We start from the raw sequence: 20,526 nt of genomic DNA on the forward strand, positions 1-20,526 counted from the left end.
GTTACAGTACATATTTGCCCTATCTTTCCATAAAAAGATGAACATTGCTATATGATTTGGAGTTCATACTAGGAAATGTATGGTTTCCTGCATTGATGCCACTTTATTACGGAAAGCCCAATGCAGTTACATTACCTGCAAAGAAACAATCCACATAAGTGACCTTGAAAGATGTTACATTCATTTTTCTTTCTGCATATTTTGTGACGGATTTAATGTTCAATAAAACTGAAAGAATAACAGCATTTCAGGCTCAAGCTATTTGTGCAAGTGCCAAACACTGCAGAAAGAGTTCAGGGCTGATTTCTGTACCTCACTCAACCCATTCACATCAAAACTGATGTAGTGGCTCCATTCTCTTTCCTGTAGGCTGAAAAGGGGATTTGTCTTCTACATCAATTCCTTCTCCTACAAGGCTTCATATCATGTATATAAGGCAAATTCCTAGCAGGACAGATGCAGCTTTTTACTTTGTCACCCCTGGGTGGTAGGTTTTTTGGGTTTGGTTTGTGTTTTTTACTTCTCCTCTCTCTCTCTTTCGCAAAAGCATGAGCTGAGCAAAATTTGACTGATACATTTCAGAAAGACAACAACTCTCCGATGTATTAAATATCTAATGTGGGTACTATAAAACCAGACTTATTTATGTTCACAATACAGCAAAGACCTTACATGTGCCTCCATACTGGAAGGTAGAGGTTTGAGCATGTTGTGACACCTGGTTGAACCACACTTGATGAAGGGCCTCCTCGCAGTCTGAAAGCACTACGGACACTAGTGTTGTATCTTCAGAACAGCAAAATGCCTAAAGAAGCCACAGAGTAGGCTATAAAGAGAAATAAACACAAATGTTCTGCATTCACAAAAAAATGACTGCAATTACTGATCACCTGATGCAGGGATGAGGGGCTGAGCGCACGGCTGAGCGGCTGTGCCTCTTCTCTCCATCCCAGCTTTGCTCTTGGGCCACCAGAGCCGCCCAACGACAGCGCTCCAGAGCAGTACTGAGAAATAGCCACAGACTTTGGGGTGAGGTGAAGAGCTCTACCCCTGTGTTAGAAATGTAGATCCACACTCAGGATTGCTGCTGCCATCTAGGAAGCTGGCGACAACAATGGGAAACACCTCAAATGTTACGTTAGAGTTTAGTTTCTTACTGTGTGTCGGCAGCCTCATTTACTCTGGGATCTGGCATTTACAACAAACTCCAGGAACAAGCATTAGGAATAGTGAAATTGCCAGCAGACCCCTCTTTCCCTTCTCCAGCAGGAAATGACTGCAGTGTCTAGCTGAACTGTGAAGGGCAAATCCTACAAAGGACGTTTGGAACGGCTGCAGAGAGCAGTGACATGGTGTCGCCTCCCGTGCCAGTGCCGGGGCCCTGCGGCTCCGCATGGAGCGCCGATGGCTGGGCTGGACGGAGCCACAGCGAGAGGTGAGGGGCCCCATGGCGAAGCTCGTGGGCGGCAGCACATTGTGCAGAACACTTTCAAGCTGTCTTTCCGCACAGCTTTAATGATTTCCTAGATGAAGCTTCAGAATTCCAAGCTTGTCCCTCCGGTGCCTCATGGTTTTAATTAACCCTTTTGATTCTATACTCTTAGAGCTCTAGAATGCCCTTCTCTTGTCAGGGCAAGTATTTCTGACCAAAGAAAAATAGAGTTTCTTTAACCATGGATAAATTGGACAGTTTTTTTTCCTTTTTTTTTTTTTTATTTTTTTTCCTCCTTGCAAAGACATTAAAGGAGTCACAATATCACTTACACTCCTAGCCTCTCCTGTCAGGAAACATCCTGAAGTATACCCAATAGGAAGCACCACATGTTACTATTCCCTCCTCATCGGTATGTGGCGGGGGGGGGCCCTGTTGTTGTAACAAAGGTCAGTTTGAACTGAGGGAAGAACAAATCCAAAGTTTTATGATACTTTCAGATAAATATATAAAAGTAAAGGCTTCTTCCTGAGAATCACCTGCTATTCGAAAACTCAGCTGGATTTGCCAGAATACTTAGTTTTGTCATAATCATCATCATCATCATCATAAGCTCTTCCGAGGTGATCCCGTTAAGTTTGCTATGCTATTTCACACCAGAGCAAATAAATAAACCTGAAGGAAAATCTGCCTCTCAATTGTTGGCTTTTATACATGAAATCAGGGGAGTGATTTTAAAAAACATTGTTATCCTACTTGAAAGCTAAAAGGACATTCGAGTAGCTATACTTACTTAATACTTGAAAGCATTTTCTCTTTACTAGTGTCATGCCTTAGAGAGCTCCCATTTAACACTGTCAGTTTTAAAACCTCTGCCTTCTAAAGTACCATTAATTTAGTCTTCCCACAAGATGCATTAACTAATGAACAAAAGGAATGAGACAGGCCAAGAGTACCTCCGATATCTTTGATATTCATATGTATCTAATGCAGTTAGCTGAATTTTTAAGAAATAACCAAGCAACACCAAAATAACCTTTGTTTTTAACAAGTGTCTGCTTGGTACTCCTGACAGCTGCTTAATAATAGCTTTTTAGTGCATATGCATTGCATTCATACAAATTCTGTAATAATTTTAAGTGCGTGAGCACTACTTTTCTATAGAAAAAAAAGCTTTGAAGTTAACATTGCAAGCCTGTTGTGTTTGGAAAATATCTGAATCTTAGACAATTGTCCAGTATCATTCAAATATCCCACATAATACAGATTTTGTCATTCTCACGTGACTACACCAGAGCTTGGATTTTTTCTCCTCCTGTTCCACCTGAAGTGAGTTTCCTTGATCTTCAGCCATTTCAGCCACACCCCATGCAACAGCACGTAACATAGTTAAACAACTCCTTTTCCTCAGCTTCCTCTGAAAGTACTTCTATTCATGAAGTATCTCCCTTAAATTAATTTTTTCAGAGCTATTGTCCACATTTAATTTCTGTAAATTGGTTTGGATTACTTCTCTTTTCTCAGCCATTTTCAGAGCCTCACAAAGCAAGCATTTAAGGCCACTCTGCATGACAGTCAGCACACTGGGTCCTGGGTCATAACTAGAGCTCTTAGAACTGCAGAAATGCAAACAAGTTTTGCTGATAAATTTTGCTGCTAGATGTAAGCTAGCAATTTAATTCTTCCCTATTTTATTTCATTTAAGAAAATACAATTAAGCCCAGCATCTCTTAAACACACTCTAAATTCACACCTCATCTCTCACTGCTCCCTTTTTGCACATCACCACTTAGGCAAGATTCTGTTACAACTGCTGTTGACCACCAAAACCTGCACTAGGCCCATCAGAATGACGGCAGGACATTCCATTCCAAACAATTTGCTGACAGCTGTTGTACTTAGTACATACACACCCGCAATACCAGAACCTGAAATATCTTCCTGCGTATCTCCAGTTGATAAGCCTTCCCTTGGGTTGGAGCTCTCCCTGGCACAAGCAAGCTGCTCCTAGCCTCAAGTACCTAAAGAAACCTAACGGAAGACTCAGGTTATGTGGACTGATCGCATTTTCTGAATTTCTTTCCCCCTGACAATGCCACAACTATTACATACTTACTTCAAAAACTATATGTAGCCTGATCATGTCAAGCAGAGTGCTTAACACCATCATGACATACATCCAGTTACAGGTGATACCAGCCCGACACCAGCAGCAAAGCATGGTTTTCCAGTATTCGGGCCATGCAGACCATCCTGCACATCCGTAAGAATTTTGCAGGAACTGCAACCAGACAATACTTAAAAGCATGTTATAGATCTATCAACATGCAGAAGGGCCTTTAGTTTAAGTTTATCTGAGAATGCCTGCTGTTTTCCCAGTCAGTAGAAATAAGGTCCTTCTCTAGGTCACACACATCAGTCCTGAGGGTGTGAACTCCTGGGTGGTTTTCCAGGGCACGCTCTTGAGCCCATTCTTGGCCTTAGGTTTCATTTGACCTTTCTGTACCTCATATTATGTAACCATAAAATAACTTATAGAGTTATTATAAAAGAAGAAGCAGTCATGTTTGCAAAACACTGTTTTTTCTTGATGGAAAGTGCAAGGTCACCAGTGACAGTATCAGAAGTATATACCATTCTAAATTCTTGTAAACAAAGCCCTCATCTTGGGCTAGAAAGATTTCCTGGGATAACATCGCCACAGAAATGACGCAGTGCCTGGACTTCTGGGCATGTGGTCCGCTGCACGATGGACAGCCCTCCTTGATGCTCTGGACTGATCCAGCCTGGCATCTCCCCCATGCCCTATGCTGGCGGACAGCACAAACAAGTCTCATTCAGAGTCCTGTGGTTTATTTTTCCCCCAGTTTCACAAATACCAGTGCTCACCAGGGTGGGGACTTGGAATACTTTAAAGTGTAGATGCATGGCCATCTAGTGAAATCTGAATTTTGCTTTCAATTTCCCTGCAACACGCAAGCTCTTGGAATTGTACATTCAAAGCTTGTTACATTGATGGTGTTGCTGTATGTTTTATATATAGTTATGCATTTGTCCAAAGACATACACAAAAAGGTCAGAAATTAGCATGTTACAGGAGGCTACCTCAGACAGCATGGGAAGGTTTCAGTTCTTACAATGAAAAATATCAGGAGAAATCCCCCGCCTTGCATAGCTCAGCTCCAACCAATCAGTCATAAGGAGGATGCATCTCTGCCTAAACAACGCTGTACTGGAGTACAGGCAGGTGGATCAGAGCAGAAGGTAGGAAAAGAGCCCATCAGTGGCAATGGACACAGGCAAGGGTCCTCAGCTGAGCCGCGGACACTGTGCCAGACTGTCATGACAGCAAAGTAGCCGCTTGTGCCCCTCGTGTGAGCAGGGCAGGGCAAGAAAGGAGACCTCAGAGGATTCATTAGCTGGGAGCAGACAGCAGCAGTGTTAAGGCAGCAGGAGATAGCTGAAGGCAGCCATTCAACAGAAGAGGAATAGACAGATACTCCTTCAGAAATAAAAGATGATTTTGAGAATAAAAGCAACCTGGATAAGTGAGAAGTTCACACAGGCAGAAGGACAGCAAGAAAAGCATTCAAAACCACAGGCAACTAGGAAGTGATTTGCCTGAAACACTTAGAAAAGAGTGCCTTAATAGATGAAATACAAAAGAGAGGTAACTCACTGCAGGCCAAACCACTACATATTAAAAGAAAAAATGTCCTGTGTTAGAATGAGAGACTTCAGTCTTAGCAGCATCTGCTACAAGCCCTCTCACACCCACCCTGAAATGTACTCTAAATCTCTAAACTCAAACTGCAATTTTATTCACTACAAAATTTCCAACCTAATCCCTCATTATGCCTTACCAGTGCAGGTGAAACTTCAGTTGACAGTATAATACATTCATGGACACCTGCAGACCTAATAATTGGTCAGGGAGTACGTGGATGAGATCAGCAAAATTGCTGCATTCCTTCTCTAAGCCTAAATGTCCTACGCCAGGAAACAGCCTTGCTACTGCAAGGTGTGTAATTTAATAAACCATTAACTCAAACCTGAGGTGAAGTAAATTCAGCATATTATACATTTCAAAACAGCATTAGAATTCAATTTAAGCATCACCAAAAACCTAATCCTTGGTATAAAGGGAGTATTAATAAGTAACTCGAAATCTGTGTCTTGATTTAATTTCCAGCTGAGTTGTGCTGTTCTCTGACAGTGATTCCTGCAGTGAGGATACTTTGGTGATAACATCACAGGTCCAAAACAGGGCAGAGTCTGAAAGCATGCATGGGCCCACTTGATGGGATCTTCCTAGGCGAACAGGTGGGCATACATTCCAGCAAAAGCAATCTGGTTCCAATTTGTGTCATAAAGATTTTAATATTCTCCAGCAATGTGACACCTCAGCAGGGTCCTCAGGCATCCCTGAACTAATCCTGTTTTCTGTTCTTTTTGTAACCATTGGGGCAAAATACATTTTTGATAACGCAGGTGCTCCTGGAAGAAGTCACTAGGAACAGATAGAGACAAGGCTGTTTGCATAAGGCCAGTGTCACATCAGTGCGGCGCTGCCTGAATTGCAAACAAAATGCTGCCTGGTAACACAGCTGGCTTGGGCACGTGCTGCTCTCCCCCGTCACATTAGCTGTGCCAATAGCACATGGCAGGATTACAGCGGCTATAAAGTGACAGATAACACTGCTTTCAGTCCCCCAAGTCAAATGTAAAGTGCAAATGGTGCATCATTTCCACAAAGAGCCAAAAGCATAAAATCTGCTTTCCATTTTTGCAGGAGTCGGCCATGTTTTGGACTTTTTTATGTTGCCCCTATAATAACTCCTCTTGATTAGCAACCAAGGCACGTCCCAAAGCAGTTTGGGAAATGCATCTCTTCTATAAATGACAACAGATTATTTAAGCAACAGCTAAAGCGCTCTGACTGTGTTTTAGTTTGCTTGCATTAGTGTCAGTCTTCTCATACATCTAAAGAATGAATCCTGCCTTTTCTTTAAAATGGTGGAGAGTGATACCAAAATAGCAGACTACTCATCTAAAATAAAGTTATACGTTTGAAATAGTTGGAAACTGTTTTTTAATCACTGGCGTCTTTCTTCTAGAATATAATCTGCCTGCTATACATTTTGCTTTTCTATCCAATTTCAAGGAAAAATGCAGCAAGTGTGTTGATAAATAATTTATAAAAACATTACAAAAGATAAAGCACTCCTGCTAAAATGTTTCCAGCCTTCTAGATACCAGTTCATTTGTAATCCTCTCTGTTTCCCCTTTGCTGGAACATCAGAAGAGGGTTATTGCTGCATTTCTCCACAGACCCATTTTCCTCATCCTGCAAGTGTCAAAACACATCTTTGTTTTGAAGGTATCCAGACTGATAAAAGGGTATGGCCTAGGCTGAGTTGCAAGTTCAATTTTATCTACTATAGATTTTTGTCATGAAAAACATTTTTCATGAAAGCAACATCCTGATTCATTTCTGTGGTCTGGAGTGTGAAGATGGATGTAAAATAGACACACTTCTGGTTCTCCCAAAAAGGAGGCCTCATAGGTGAGGTCCCCTTCTATGTTTTGTCCTTCCTCTAATAAAAGAGGGGGTGTACTTTCTGTGAAACAAAGGAGGGTGATTTTGGAGTCCAGTGCACAGGATAGCTTTGTTCTTACCAAGAGGAAGGAGACAGAAAACAGCTTGTGATGAGCTTTGCCAGATGGAATTTAATTTTAGTGAAGGCAATGACCCTATGTGAAGTTAACATCAGTGAGCAAGTAAAACTTGAAGGAAGAAAAATAAGGCAAAAATAGCCTTCAACTTGAACAGATCACAGGAGTGCGTGTGCGCGCACAAACTTATGTCTATACTATTTCAAAGACTGAAGATGGGTTTCAATGGATGCAGTTGCCCTGAAAACGTCTACACGTTCATTAAAAAGGTCGTAATTGTATCAGAAGGAAGTTAAAGGATACTCTACCTCTTCTGCACCATCTTACATTATTCGTTTTGTCTTGCTTATCCTGTTCACATGAAAAGAGTAAAGTGAGGAATGAGAAGATGAGTGCAAGACAGCCCACAGCATGTTACTGAGCTGAACCACCCCCCGGCGAGCCTCTGCTGTGCCATCAGGAGGGCTGCTTCCCCAGCAGCTCTCTCAGGGACACCAGCAGCGCCCACCACTGCTGCACTGGCCGACCACGCGCTCCCAAAGGGGGATGCTCTGCCCTGCGGAAACTCAGCAAAAACGAACAACCACGTCCAGGCAAGAGACTTGGCCAAGACCTCAGCTAGCCACGAGCCACAAACAGCAACTGCATTGCCCAAAATTCATCAGTGAAACAGAGAAGATGCCCAGCAAAGTTGTTATTTCAAGGCATCACAAAACTTTTATTTGTTTTAACAACAGTGCAGAAATACTGAGATTGACCAAAAAGTCTTCAAGTAGGGCTGCATCCACCTTCAAAGGGGAAAAAGAGAAAAAAATAGAAGTGTTTCCTGGGGCAAATATATATATTTATAATCACTTATTCCTGTGCTTTAAAGATGAGTACTTCATTAAGAATGCACTTGCAAAAGAAGATTACACTAAAGAAACAACCGTATATAAGACAATTAAAGGGCTTTTACTTTTTTTCTGCCTTTTCGAAGTTGTCAAATACAAGTGAGAACACCATTTATTTGGTTTGACAAATTAAGATGGCAACCAAACCATCGTGCACAGTCTTTTATATTCAAAGCAACCATTTCACAGAGCTGATAGCATGTAGCATTGGAGGCATAAAACAGTTTGTCTGGTGAAGGATTAGCAGACTGGCATGTTCTGGATAATAAGACTAATTAATAATTTTCATCTCTAAGGAACTACATGACACACTACTTCATTTCTCTTTTCCCTTTATTGCTGGGTTTATGCCTGCGTCCTGCAACTTATAGACAGCTACAGATTTGAAGGAGTGACCAGAGTAAACAAATGGCCATTTTCACAGCTAGTCCTGAAAACAAGAAAAGGAGAGAGGAAAACCCACAGTGGCAACCCTTATTCAGAGCAATGAGTTACATAAGAAACAAAGGTGAGGTTTTCTAGGGAAAAAGGAAAGCAAGGAAAGGCTCCTGCACTGTAATTTGTAATTGCAATTCATGTTACAAACATAACAAAAGCATTTTGGACTACTGACTAAAATAATTTGTCCAAAGAACTGTAAGTACAACAAAGCACAACACAAATTGTTTTTAGAAAAGCTGTATTAATACAATTTAAAATTAAGTTTTGGGGCATTCACACTAAATGGAACTTGAGCTTTATGCAAAGTCCAGAGCCACAAAAGGAGCCTTCAAACATATGTAATTATTCACTCCTCTCAAACAGAGCTTCATTTTGTGTGATCCCTGCAGAGACTGAGTCTCACTGAGATTGGCAAGTGGGTACCTAACAGCTTCTCTTCTCTGACCAAAATGGAGGAAACAGGTTCAAGTGTTTGTGAGGGGGCGCAGCTAACACCTCTCAAAGGGTTTCTTTGAAATTTATTTTCAGGAGTAAATATGGGTTAAAAGTGTGTGACATCAGAGAGACTGACATAATTACGAAAAAACCTCTGGATTTTTCAGGCCCCAGAAACCATGTCATGCATGGCGAGTATCGCAAAACCTCCCTGTGAAAATTCCGGGAGGCTTCACCTTCCAGCCACAGGTAGAAAGAAATCTTGGGATTAAAATGAGTGTTTTTAACCCTTGGATATGCATAGGCTCTGATTAGGCACTGGAATAAATAGCAGTTTACTCCACTTTACTTCTGTACTCTCTGTTGGATTTCCTTAAGCTTAATAGCAATCACAGAGTAACTGCCTCTACACTGGGGCAGAGACCCTGCATGAAGAACTTCAAAATTAAATAGCGCTAAAGGCAATAGGTCTCAGAGTGCCTCTGTGCAGGGTTGTGAACATCACCGCTACCGTCACTTCTCTGGCAGGCATCCTGAACCTCGGGTTCTTCTGTCACGGTCCCATGGCCACGTAGCAGATCAGTGCTGCGGTGCTGTGGAGCTGCAGCTCGTGACACCAGGCCACACTAACGCCAGTTAGATACCACTGCCATCCTTTGTCACACTGCCATACACAGTTAATTTTGTCATATGGGCTAACATTCACACTTTGGGAAAATGTGTTAGCATAATAGCAACAGTTTGCATTCCTGTTGGAAAAAAGGCAAAGGCTCATTATGACAAGTGCCTGACTTACTCCTTGTTCCTTCAACAATATGGGACCTATCTAAAGTGCCCACATACAGTGCAAGATCTTTAATGCTTTATTGCCCAGTCATTTCTATTTTACCCAAATGAAAAATAAAAACTATTACTGAGCAGAAGTCTCAAGAATTTTTATGAGATTGTAATATTTCCAATTCATGTTTAAAAAGACCAAAATCTTCAAGCTGTCACTTGCTTCTCAAGCCAGGGAAGCGGAAGCTGCTGCTTGGTGCAGCACAGCATGAGCTATCAGATATGGCTTATGGATACTCTGAAAGATGCAGCTGGTGCACGCAGGACTGCGTGAAGGATGATTAAACACCACTAACAGCACTCTGCACACCTGCACCGCCCCCATCAGCATGTCTCACTTACTCCTTCCAGGACAGACTTCTTGCCTGGACATCACACCTGTACAGCTGCTGATCTGCCTGGATTTCTTCCTGACGTTTTCTACTCTGTGGTAAAGCCTCACAGTGACTCCCCTGGCTGCTGAGAGCATCCCGTGAGTCTGCAAGGCATAATGATGCAACACAGCTGGTTTTTAGCTATTACAAGACTGGATGTTTGCATTGCAGCCATTACCGTGAAGCCTGATTTGCAACAGCTCTCTGACGGGTACTGGCATCTCCTGTACTTTTTCTGTCATCCCCAGATTACCTTCTTCCAGCACTGGCATGTCTGACCCACCACAACAGCAGTGCAGGGGCAATGCGGCAGTATATGAAGGGTGCAGATTTTCTAGATGTTACACAAGTCTGCAGGAGACAAGGGAAAAGTCCTCGAGTGCCTTTCAGGTGGGGTACCCAGGGCCATCGTGGGACTGAGGCAAGCCCTGCTGGGACATAGGCCCTGTCCTCCCTCTGCTGGCAGATGAGCCTGTGCCCTGCTGGCCTGTGCCACACTCCTCTCCGTGGACTTATCTGGGGGCTCTTTGCTATTTACACACTTTTTTCACCATTGTAAATAATTCAGCGAGCAGTTAATGTGCATACCGTGTGAGAAAGGTATCTGCCTACATATTGCTCTCAAATGCTTGCTAGCCTTAATTTGTTTGATGGGCTGTGATGAATAGGTAAACACCAACAGACTGAACATCCATAGGTATCAGTATTCCCTGCACTTCCTACTTCCACAAACATGTTTATCAAGAAAATCTCACCTGTGCAAATGGTACTGGCAAATGACTAAGCTAATGAATATTCTTTGAACTAATTCATAGGCTTTATTTGAATATTTGCTCATAATTCCTTTTGTTTTATTCCATTTATTCCATTTTTTTTCTTTTATAGCTGAACCACAGGATGTCCTAGCATGTCAGCAGCCTTCTGTCAACGATTCCTGGCCTCTCTTTGCTGTGACCGTTGTTGTTATTAAATTACTGCAGCAAGTGGGAAGGCATTTGGAAAAAAACAAATAATAATATTAATGAAAACAAAGTGCCTCAAATACACATTCTCTCCATGTTTAAGCAAACAATTATAGAAAAGATAGCAATACGAAAAAGTTCTCTCCCATGTCATGAAGAACTAATATATATAGTTACTGTGAATTCATTAAAAAAAAAAAAAGCATGTTTCTATAGCACGCACAGGCTGTATATGACTTATTACAAGAGAAAGAAAGACTGTTTTCAACATATTGCTACCCACAATTGCAGTGTCTTAACACCAACACAAGAAAAGATATTCAGAATCTCCTAAAGGCGGGATGGAAAATGCCAACCATCAGCCCTGCTCCCCATCAGACTGTCCAACAGAGAGTCTCCAGCTGTACTGCATGGGAGTGGAAAAGAGCAAGAAACACATTGGTATTAATGGTTACAGACAAAGCCTGCTTCCAATAACCTTCGCTCACAGCAGCCAGCCCTGGGAGCCTGGTACTAGATTAATTTTAAATTCCTGGGGTGCCAATTACCAGTACACAGAAGGGAACTCTGCATTTTGTAGTCAGCTGTGCCAATGTTTGAAAATAGACTATATCTGAAAATCCACATTTTTTCCTGCGTTAGTCATTATGAGTACAAACATTTTTCTTTTCTATTGACAGAAAATCTGGTGCCATTTTGGAGGTTTGAACACATGCAGCACGTGTGCTCGTACACGAACGTCCTGCTGGCAAACAAGCCAACCAGCACAGTGGCAGTGCTTGTGTGCTGAAGGCTTTCCAGGAGTACCCGCCATCACTCACACCTAAAAAAAGACTTCACAGTGCTGTTCTGTGCTTGACTGACTGCAAACGGCTAAGGCACTGTTTCTTTTAGAAAGCTAACCAGTAATGCCAAAAAGAAAAGAACCATTCTATATTCAGTTACTGGGTTTAGCGCTGCCGGGCATGCGAAACCACGAGGAGCCCTTTAGAAAGGGATGGTGTCACATGCCATCAGCTTTGTGAGGCTTTCAGCGAGATTCCCGCTCGAGGCCTGAGCTGGGGACAGCGCCGCGGGACGCGAGGAATGCCTCCACCCGCCTGGGCTGGGTCCTGGACCAGACGGGCCAGACCCCTGCTGTCCCCACAGAGCGGCTCCTCCTTGGGGCCGCGGCACGAGGCGGGTTCCTTGGGGCCACATGCGGAGCTGCGCCGCAGCAGGGGGCCGTGAGGGCCACCCGCCCGCAGTGCTCACAAAGTGCAGCTCAAGCACTGCCTCACCCAGAGCCAGAAGAAGCACTGAAAAGGCAAGGCAATGCGTGACTTGGGGCAGAATTCAAAAACAAAAGCTATTTCTTTTTATAACAGTATCATTAATTTCCTTGGGAATGGCAGTGCAGAGGGCCAAATGAAATGTCTGGAAACTGGAAGATAGTCCAAAAAAGAGTACAACTAATTAAAGATGAAGCAAATTATGAGTCCAGGAGGCTTTGCAGCAGTCTGGTTTTTAAGGTGCTACTGAAGATTTCTTCATGGCCTCCCAAATGCTCTTCGAAGAAGTTGTTCACCTCATCATCTCTCTCTTTGTCTGTGTGTTGTGCAGACCATGACTTTATTTTTCTAGAAATCAGGAATGCGAAAGAAAAATATGAAAACAGTGTAGAGAACCACCTTTGTCATTATTCCTTCACTCAGCTCCAAGAAGTCAGTATGGGAGGCTGAGCGCCCAGAGCTGGAAGGTCTTCTGCAGAGGCATTACAATGTTTGTTCTACAATTACAAAATCTATTAAAAAGAAAACTAAAGTATCTTTTTTGGTAAGGCAGCACTAAAAACCTATTATGAAGAAAGACTAAAATGTCTCAAAAAAACCACCACAAAACTTCAGATTACAAAGGAGGAAAACTCAGCTGTGTCCTGTATAGCAGACTTGCTATCGCAACCACACAGTGCCAGGTTTGCCATCGCAATGATATTTTTCCTTTTCCCCTCTGAAAATGAAGCCAGGATAGTATCTCTTTGGCAACAGGAAACACTGAAAACATTATTACCATGAACTTATTACTGGCCAGAGCCTTGAAGGAAACGCTTGGAAAAGATAAAAGGACTTGGTCTGTTGTGAACGCTACTCGACTGAAAACCGTTTGCCTTTCAGTCAGGAGCTGGCTGTCATGCTGCCTTCCAAGTGCACACAAAACCTGTTTCTCTAAATTAACATCCACTGCTGAGTTGTGAAAGACCCAGCATCATCGTCCTTGTGCTCTGCTGCAGACTGAGATCAGGCTCCTCGCACCCACCTGGGCCTCATCCCTTCACCAAGGTGTTGCTGCCACAAGGACACTGTCCTCCCCTGAAAAACACACTTGCTTACAGTTCAGATTCATTAAATATACATTTGAATAATTTGGCAGTTCTAATAGGACAGGAGGGTGTTCCAGAATTGTGTCCCACAGGGGTGCACGTTGATGAATTAGGCTTATAGCATTGTTCACATTAATCTTTTATTATTAACTTTAATACTATTTATTTATTTATTATTAATAATACTTATTATTAACTTTAATAATAAAAGTACTTTATTATTTTTATTATGTACTGTCCTTAAAGCCTTCCATTGTAAAATTAAGAAATCAAAACGCAGTGCCAAGTGGAAAAAGCAAGGCCAAACGGCTGCCTAAGTCAGTCTGCAAGGAAAGCAAGCATTTTTCCACTGCGCTTGGGGCAGCCTTACAGAGCCCCCGGGTGCAGCGACCTCGGCTCTCAGCGGGGCCGTCTCCCCCTGTGCCCGCAGCCAGCCCCCCGACCAGCGCCGCAGCCTGGCCGTCGGGCACCGACCCAGCGCGAAGCTCCGCACCGCTGCGGGCCTGGTGGGACCCAGCCCTGCCTGAAACTGAGCCACCTCACACAGTGAAGGCACAATGCGCCCTTGTTTCTAAATAAAAGCATACTACATCCACAACGAAATGTCCTGCATCACATTTTAAAAATAGGCTCATAAGAAATGTATTTCCAAGTTCACTCTTCTCAATCCCAATCAATTACCAGAGCAAAGAAGATGGCCTAAACATTGACCACGAAAGAGCCAGACCTCAGGACACAGGAAAGGAGATCCTGTGGTACTGCACTGCAACTGGTTAGATACAGGCTTCCTAAATGTCCCAGCAAAGGTCAGTGGTGCCCCCTGAGAGCGGACAACAAAAGCAGGTGATTAACGAGAAGAGGGCTGACCTGGGAGAGGAGGACCTCTGCGGGACTCCCGCAGGCTGTTCCGCCCACAGCAGAGGGGGCTCCCGGGACTGTCTTTCGTTGGGGAGCACACAGGCTACACGAGCGTCGCTCAGGCTAGTGGATAGTGGGTTGAAACTGGGGGAAGTTTCCTGATGGAAAAATGTGCAAAGCTAGAAAATACTCTCTTAGAGGTAATGAAGAAATGCCTAGTGTTCGGGAGCAAGCCTCCCTGCAGGTCACAGTCCAACTTTGGGTTGGAGTTTTGCAGTCTATTTTGCATCACCTGTTCATCTTGGCATCTGATAGGAGGGACTCTGCTGTCTGCCCTGTGAATTTCTTCAGAAAGTGGCCTTCCTCAAGATTTTCAGCTTACGTGAAAAATTTCGTGAGCAGAGCTGCCTTTTAGCAATGCTGGAAGCCTCCTGGCACTGGCAGGGGCTGAAGCCTGGGCTCCGGTTGCTGCAGACCAGCAGCTGGTGCTCTGGGGAAGGACCTACAGCACCACTATGGGGCCGAGCACGCCAGGAGCTGGAGGTGCTGGTGTATGCACTGAGCAAAGCTAAACACCTTCCAAGCTTTCACAACACTTCTATTTCCCAGAGCTCTTGGGACTGCAGAATGAGGATCATTTCACCAACACCCTAACCAACTTCCTGTTCCTATGTAGACAAGAACTGCGAGAACCAAGTGATCTGCTATTCCACCCATCCTAGTCCTCTCTCTGCCTTCACTGGGGACACCTGGGAGAAAACACTAACTGAGCAAGCACACACAGTGCTGCCATGCTGTGCCTACACTTCAGAATTAACTTAGAATTTCCTTTGAATTCTCATGTCACATCATCCATCACAGGCACCAGCAGAGACAGCCGCTAAATAATAAAACAAACAGCTGTCTGCTGCCCAAGGAAAACTGGACTCTAAGTTTAGAGATTTTGTTCAGTTCCGTGCACTGAACTGTGAACTTTTAATGGCTTCTTTAGTCATGCTTATAAACAGCTCCCCCATCTCCTTGCTGCCTGCTACATCCAACTTCGTACACAGGTCAGGAGCTGGAGAGGTGGTGAGGAAAACCTCCTGCAGCTAGGAGAAGGGCTCAAAGTTGGTAGATTCAACATGGTTGCACTGCATTTTCAGCAAAGTCACAATACCACAGTTTTCCTCCATGCAGGTGAAATACCGACTGCTCTGACTGCAGCAGTGAAGGGTTTTTGCCCCTTTACTTACATTCGACATTTGTATTTTGAGGATGCAAACAGAGCTCAGAGATGCACGTAAGCGTAACAGAGGACAGTAACATTTTGTGTATGTTCCCTTTGATTAAGCCCACTGAGTAGGCACCATCTTCTGTGGTTTGTGGGGTGTCTTTTTATGCAGCTGAGAGAGCAACAGCTTTGTCTTTTTTAATATGGAAGTGTGATTCCAAACCAAGGGAAAAACATGGAAGTATTTTCCATTTACTTCTCAAAACAGATGTCATTTTCCTTAGACCCAGTTGTGTTCAGGACTGCGGGGGTTTAATCTTTAAAACAATAACATTATTACAGTATTTGTCAAGTGCTGTTTTCTAACAAAAGAAAATGAATTGCTTCCACATGCTCAGCATTTGTAAGCAACAGTAAATAGTCAATACAAGTAGCTCAGCAAACCTACATTTAGCACTCCAGTGTCAGCAAATACCCACCCCAGGCACTCAGCGAGTGAACCCGAGCACACCTACCACGTCCCGAGGACCACTCAGTATGAGGCCACTACCCAAACGCTGCAGAACGAGGAGGAAAACTGCTAGACCTTTCAAGGGACTTGATCGTGCCCACAACAATGAGGAGAAGAATCACCCAGTAACCCAACAGAACTACCTCAGAACTAAACTCCCTGCTGGAGGAAAGCCGTTCCACCCACCCTTTTTGTGCAGCTTGCCATGAGGTTTACACTAAATTCAGACAAATCCCCACAGGCTGCTTTCTCTCCCACGACGTTGCATGCTCAGGAAGCATGCATGACTTGCTTCAAAATGGAAAAAAACAAACTAAAAATCTAGAAATCTCACTTCAGCTGACTCTGTTTAGGGTACACTTAAGCTCATGTTATAAAGAGAAAGGGAGCTATACATCAGCTCTGTATTTGCTAGAAACTTATCTAGAGAAAACATATCACAACTCTAAAGAAAGATGTAACACTTTATGAAAATTCCTATCACCTTCGGACAAGAAACATCCCCCAAAGCAATCAAACACCCCAGCGAAGGGCACAGCTGACTTCCCCAACAGCAAAAAGAAACATAGCCGTACAAGTTCATTTGGAATAAAACCACAAGAAAGGAATTCATCACCATCCTACCTGAAGAAGCCAGTAGCACCTTCTGTGAAACGTGGGGATGATGGAAGAATGGACGTAACAGCCATACAAGCACTAAGGACAAAAAAAGAGAAAGCAGATACAGAGTTAGGGAAAGAAATCATTATCTGGATGACGAGCAAGTTTAAAAGGCAGCACCCAGAGACAGGAATGAGAGAACATTATCTGGTATGCTACACTGGCATTTTTTGTAGTCAGTCCAGGGCTTTGATTCTGCTGGTAAAACAGAATGGCAGGTTATAGCAGGGCAAAATTTTAGGAGAATACATTTTAAACACTACTGTGGGTTAAAGACTCAATGGACAGAGTTTAAACATTTCTCTAGTTTATATATGGACATAAGCCCCAAACTGCAGATGACCAGATCCTTATTCAGCCTTCTTGTCAGTTTTTGATAGGGGTGACCGAGGCTTTTTCAGTTACTCAATGACTCACGGTGCCATCGCAACGTCCTCAGCTTCTGCTGCAGAGAAACCCCTTGGAGATGCACTAGCCCTGTGGGGGCAGAACTAGAACCAAAGTGCCTGAATTCCCAAATCAGCGTTGCCAACTGTCCCAGTTGTCATCAGAAACACTTAGCAGGCTGCCTAGGCTCTCTTCATAGCCACTTCTGTGACAAGGTACTGCACTGAACTGAAGCTCAGCCACCTAGGTAAGATCAGAAGAAATAAAGTCCCCCCATATTGCTCCAGATCCAAACAATTCAACATATGTAATTTCTTTATTAATATATATTAAAAAAAACACACCTATTTTACATGGCTTATCACTCAGGTACACAAATTTAAAATTGAGAGCATGTAAACTGAAAAAATTGTTGTCATGTATTGTTTTATACAGCAAAATGAGAAGATAGTGTTTTGTTACTGTTGTTTTAATGAACTTTGCTTGTCCAATTACCTGAAACGAGTAAGGGTAAGGAATTCTTCCTGTAGCAAAATCAGATTTCCAGTGTGTTAAAACTGAAACAACACTGTCAGTTGGAAGCTAAGACCAGTACAAACCAAACACAAAACTGTTATAAAAAGATCCCCATACAATTCCTGCCCAAAAACCACATTTATTGCTAAGAAAACAATATTATTTTCTGACTCTGCTGGCTTTTAATATAGTCCACGTGGGGAGTGGGGATGGGCATGCATGTGATGATATATTCCCCTCTACTGAAGGTGATTAGTTTTCCTTAAATGAGAGATTGCAACAAACGAGCAATCTGCTTGCAGCTTTCTTCAGATATTTCCTCTGAAAGATCACAGATCATGCATGTTTTAGGCATGCCGATATTCTACAATTACAGAAGGAAAAACTAAGTAAAGCCAGCTGCAGGGGATTTTGCAGAGGAACTTCATTTTTTGCTTTACTCCAGCGACTGCACTGGTTGCAACAACGCTCATAATTACCACTCTCTGCACACTGCTATGGGCCCTTGCTGTTCCCTGGGGAGCAGGTCAGTGCTCCAGGGCCTTGTGCGGGGTGGCGCAGTGCCTGTGCCCCGCAGGCGGCCAAGGCAGCTCAGTATGTGCAGATGCAAATGCTCTGCCCTGTGGTGTCAGAGCTTGGAGAGCAGCGCTCTGTGCAGCTGCAGAATGAACAGGGAAACACAGGACTTGGTGCTTTTGCATCCAGCACTGAACTTGGGGCTAAGCCTTTCAATTCCTCACTGATGGCGTGGCAGGCTGCTGCTTTCTTCTTCTTTTTTTTTTTTTTTTAAATCCAATGGAAAGATATTTAGAATCCAGTGAACATTTCCCAACACGTAGGAGCAAACTACAATAGGCAAATAGACAGCTACCAACTTCTCCCTAACACAACAGCAGTCAGGGCAAGGAAGAATTTCCCTGTCCCAAACAGGTATTCCCACTCCCTTCTGCAGTGCTGTGTTTGAGGGAAAGATGCTGAAATTACATACAACCAACTTGCGTGATGATCTTGAAATAAACAAACATATGCAGAAAGGGAGTAAACGTTCATAAATTATCACCATCCTAAGCCCTTCTTCTGGTGTTTGGGTATGAACAACAGCACATCAGATGGACAGGTACATTCAAATTGGGGAAATTTGGTCTATGAACACTAAAAAAAGAATGGAAAAAATGCAGAACAGCTATATCATTAAAAAACCTTATTTGGAAAGCAAGCCTACTGTTTATGAGTTCCAAAACATTTTAAATATTAAAACTATTAAAAACTATTTGGGGTAAATATTTTAAAATGTTCAGTGTAAATATTAGCAACCTGAATGCCATCAGCTAAAGGGCTCTCATAAAACAAATTTACCAACTGAACGTATGCCGTGTATTTGAAGTCCTGAAACATCAAAACTGAGTGAGTTAGGAGTTTCTCCCCAGTTTCTGCAATTAATTCCTCTCTCGGTGGCCATCCGGCAACCTCTGCCCTCAGTGGGAGCTCTGAATGGGGAGCGTCTGTGGGCAGGAGCTGGGCGCTGGCAGCAGCTGAAGCTGTCACCCCGCTCTGCACGCAGGGAGGGAGGGTAAGTGCTGCCACGAGGGATGCGGGGTGCTGCTGGGTCAGCGTGCCGGGGAGACTGAAGGCCAGTCAGCTGTCTGCTGTCAAGGAAAAACGCTCTTATTTCCTTACTCTTAATTCTGGTCTTCCCCACAGTTGCAAGATGGGATGGCCCTCACTCTGGTGAAACTTCAACAAGACTTTCAACAAGACTTTGAATCACGTTAACTGAAACATAAGCGGATGGGTGCTAGAAAATCTTATCTATAAATCACTGTCTGAATTGTCTAGAATATCTGTTTTTGCAGATATGGACGCCATGTCATAAATACTGATGTTAAGGTTAACGTGTGGAATCAAGGCTTTATTGGCACTTGTTTGGATGACCTGCATATTTTACTCTGTGCTCTGTCATGCCTGAGTAATGCCATTATCTTGGCTGCAAACCAGCTCACACCGGGACACGGGCTCTGGCTCTATAATCTCTCCAGTGCAGGAATCCCAGCTGTTTGGTGCAAACACAAAGGGTCTGGTGTATCTTGATTTATAAGTCTTCTGTCTCGAAGGCACCTTCATAAACTATGAAAATACTCTGCAGACAATGAACTTGCCAGCCTTGACATCATTAGCATGCCCTGTAACAGGATTAGTGCAGAGGGAAAGCCATCATTTCAGGTGTGTCATTAAAAGCGCACGCTTATCAGCGAGTACACTGAGAGGCTGGCTGCAACGTCTCCTCCGCAAGATAATCGCTCACAAGGTCGGCTTGAATTAAAAAGGATTTAAAGACTGCTGGCTTCTATCACAGAGTTATTTTTAAAATATAAATGACAAAGATTAATAACGGTTTTTAAATATGTGAAGGGTACATTTCACACGCACACACACAAAAAAAAAAGAGAGAGAAAAAAAAAAGGGGGGAAAAACCTCAGGAAAATAATCCAAAGAAAAGCTTAACATTTTAATCCCACCATTCAGCATGGGAAAAAAGCAGACAGTGTTTGTTTAAGATAAGCCTTGACAGTGATTCTTGGCTGCACTGCAGCCTGGTGCTTTATTGAAAGGTCTTTAATATACAGTTCTGCTGACTCAGAACTGGTCTTCCCATTTTGGAAAGCAGCGTGGAAGGTTCAGGATCACCACGTCTGAACAGCTTCCCAGCAAGGACTTTGAAAGCAGGTCCAGAGCCCTCCTCTGAAGAAGCTTTCACAGCATGTGCATCCACCACTCTGGTGCCCAAAACAGAGGCTGATGCAGAAGTCAAGGACCCCAACCTTAGGGAAAGTTAAAATTAAAAATTAGATCCCAGGAAGGAAAAGTGTGCATAGCTTAGCAGATAAAGTGATTTTTCTCCTTGTACTGGTAAGTGATGTTTTAAATGCTATGATCTATTTGAATGGGGGAAGCACCCACATTCCTCAGCTATG

At 43.3% G+C, this 20,526-nt stretch overlaps 1 protein-coding gene across 1 annotated transcript in view; it reads right to left on the reverse strand.

Annotated features, from left to right (window-relative positions):
* The window catches only part of CAMTA1 (calmodulin binding transcription activator 1), a 376,374-nt gene that overhangs the window by 125,708 nt on the left and 230,140 nt on the right, over positions 1-20,526 (reverse strand). The window contains exon 6 of the mRNA XM_050714866.1: positions 16,616-16,687. Coding sequence (XP_050570823.1) covers positions 16,616-16,687 — 72 coding nt within the window. The remainder of the gene's footprint in view (positions 1-16,615; positions 16,688-20,526) is intronic.

Source organism: Cygnus atratus, chromosome 21, assembly GCF_013377495.2.
Source record: "Cygnus atratus isolate AKBS03 ecotype Queensland, Australia chromosome 21, CAtr_DNAZoo_HiC_assembly, whole genome shotgun sequence".
Lineage (NCBI taxonomy): Eukaryota > Metazoa > Chordata > Aves > Anseriformes > Anatidae > Cygnus > Cygnus atratus.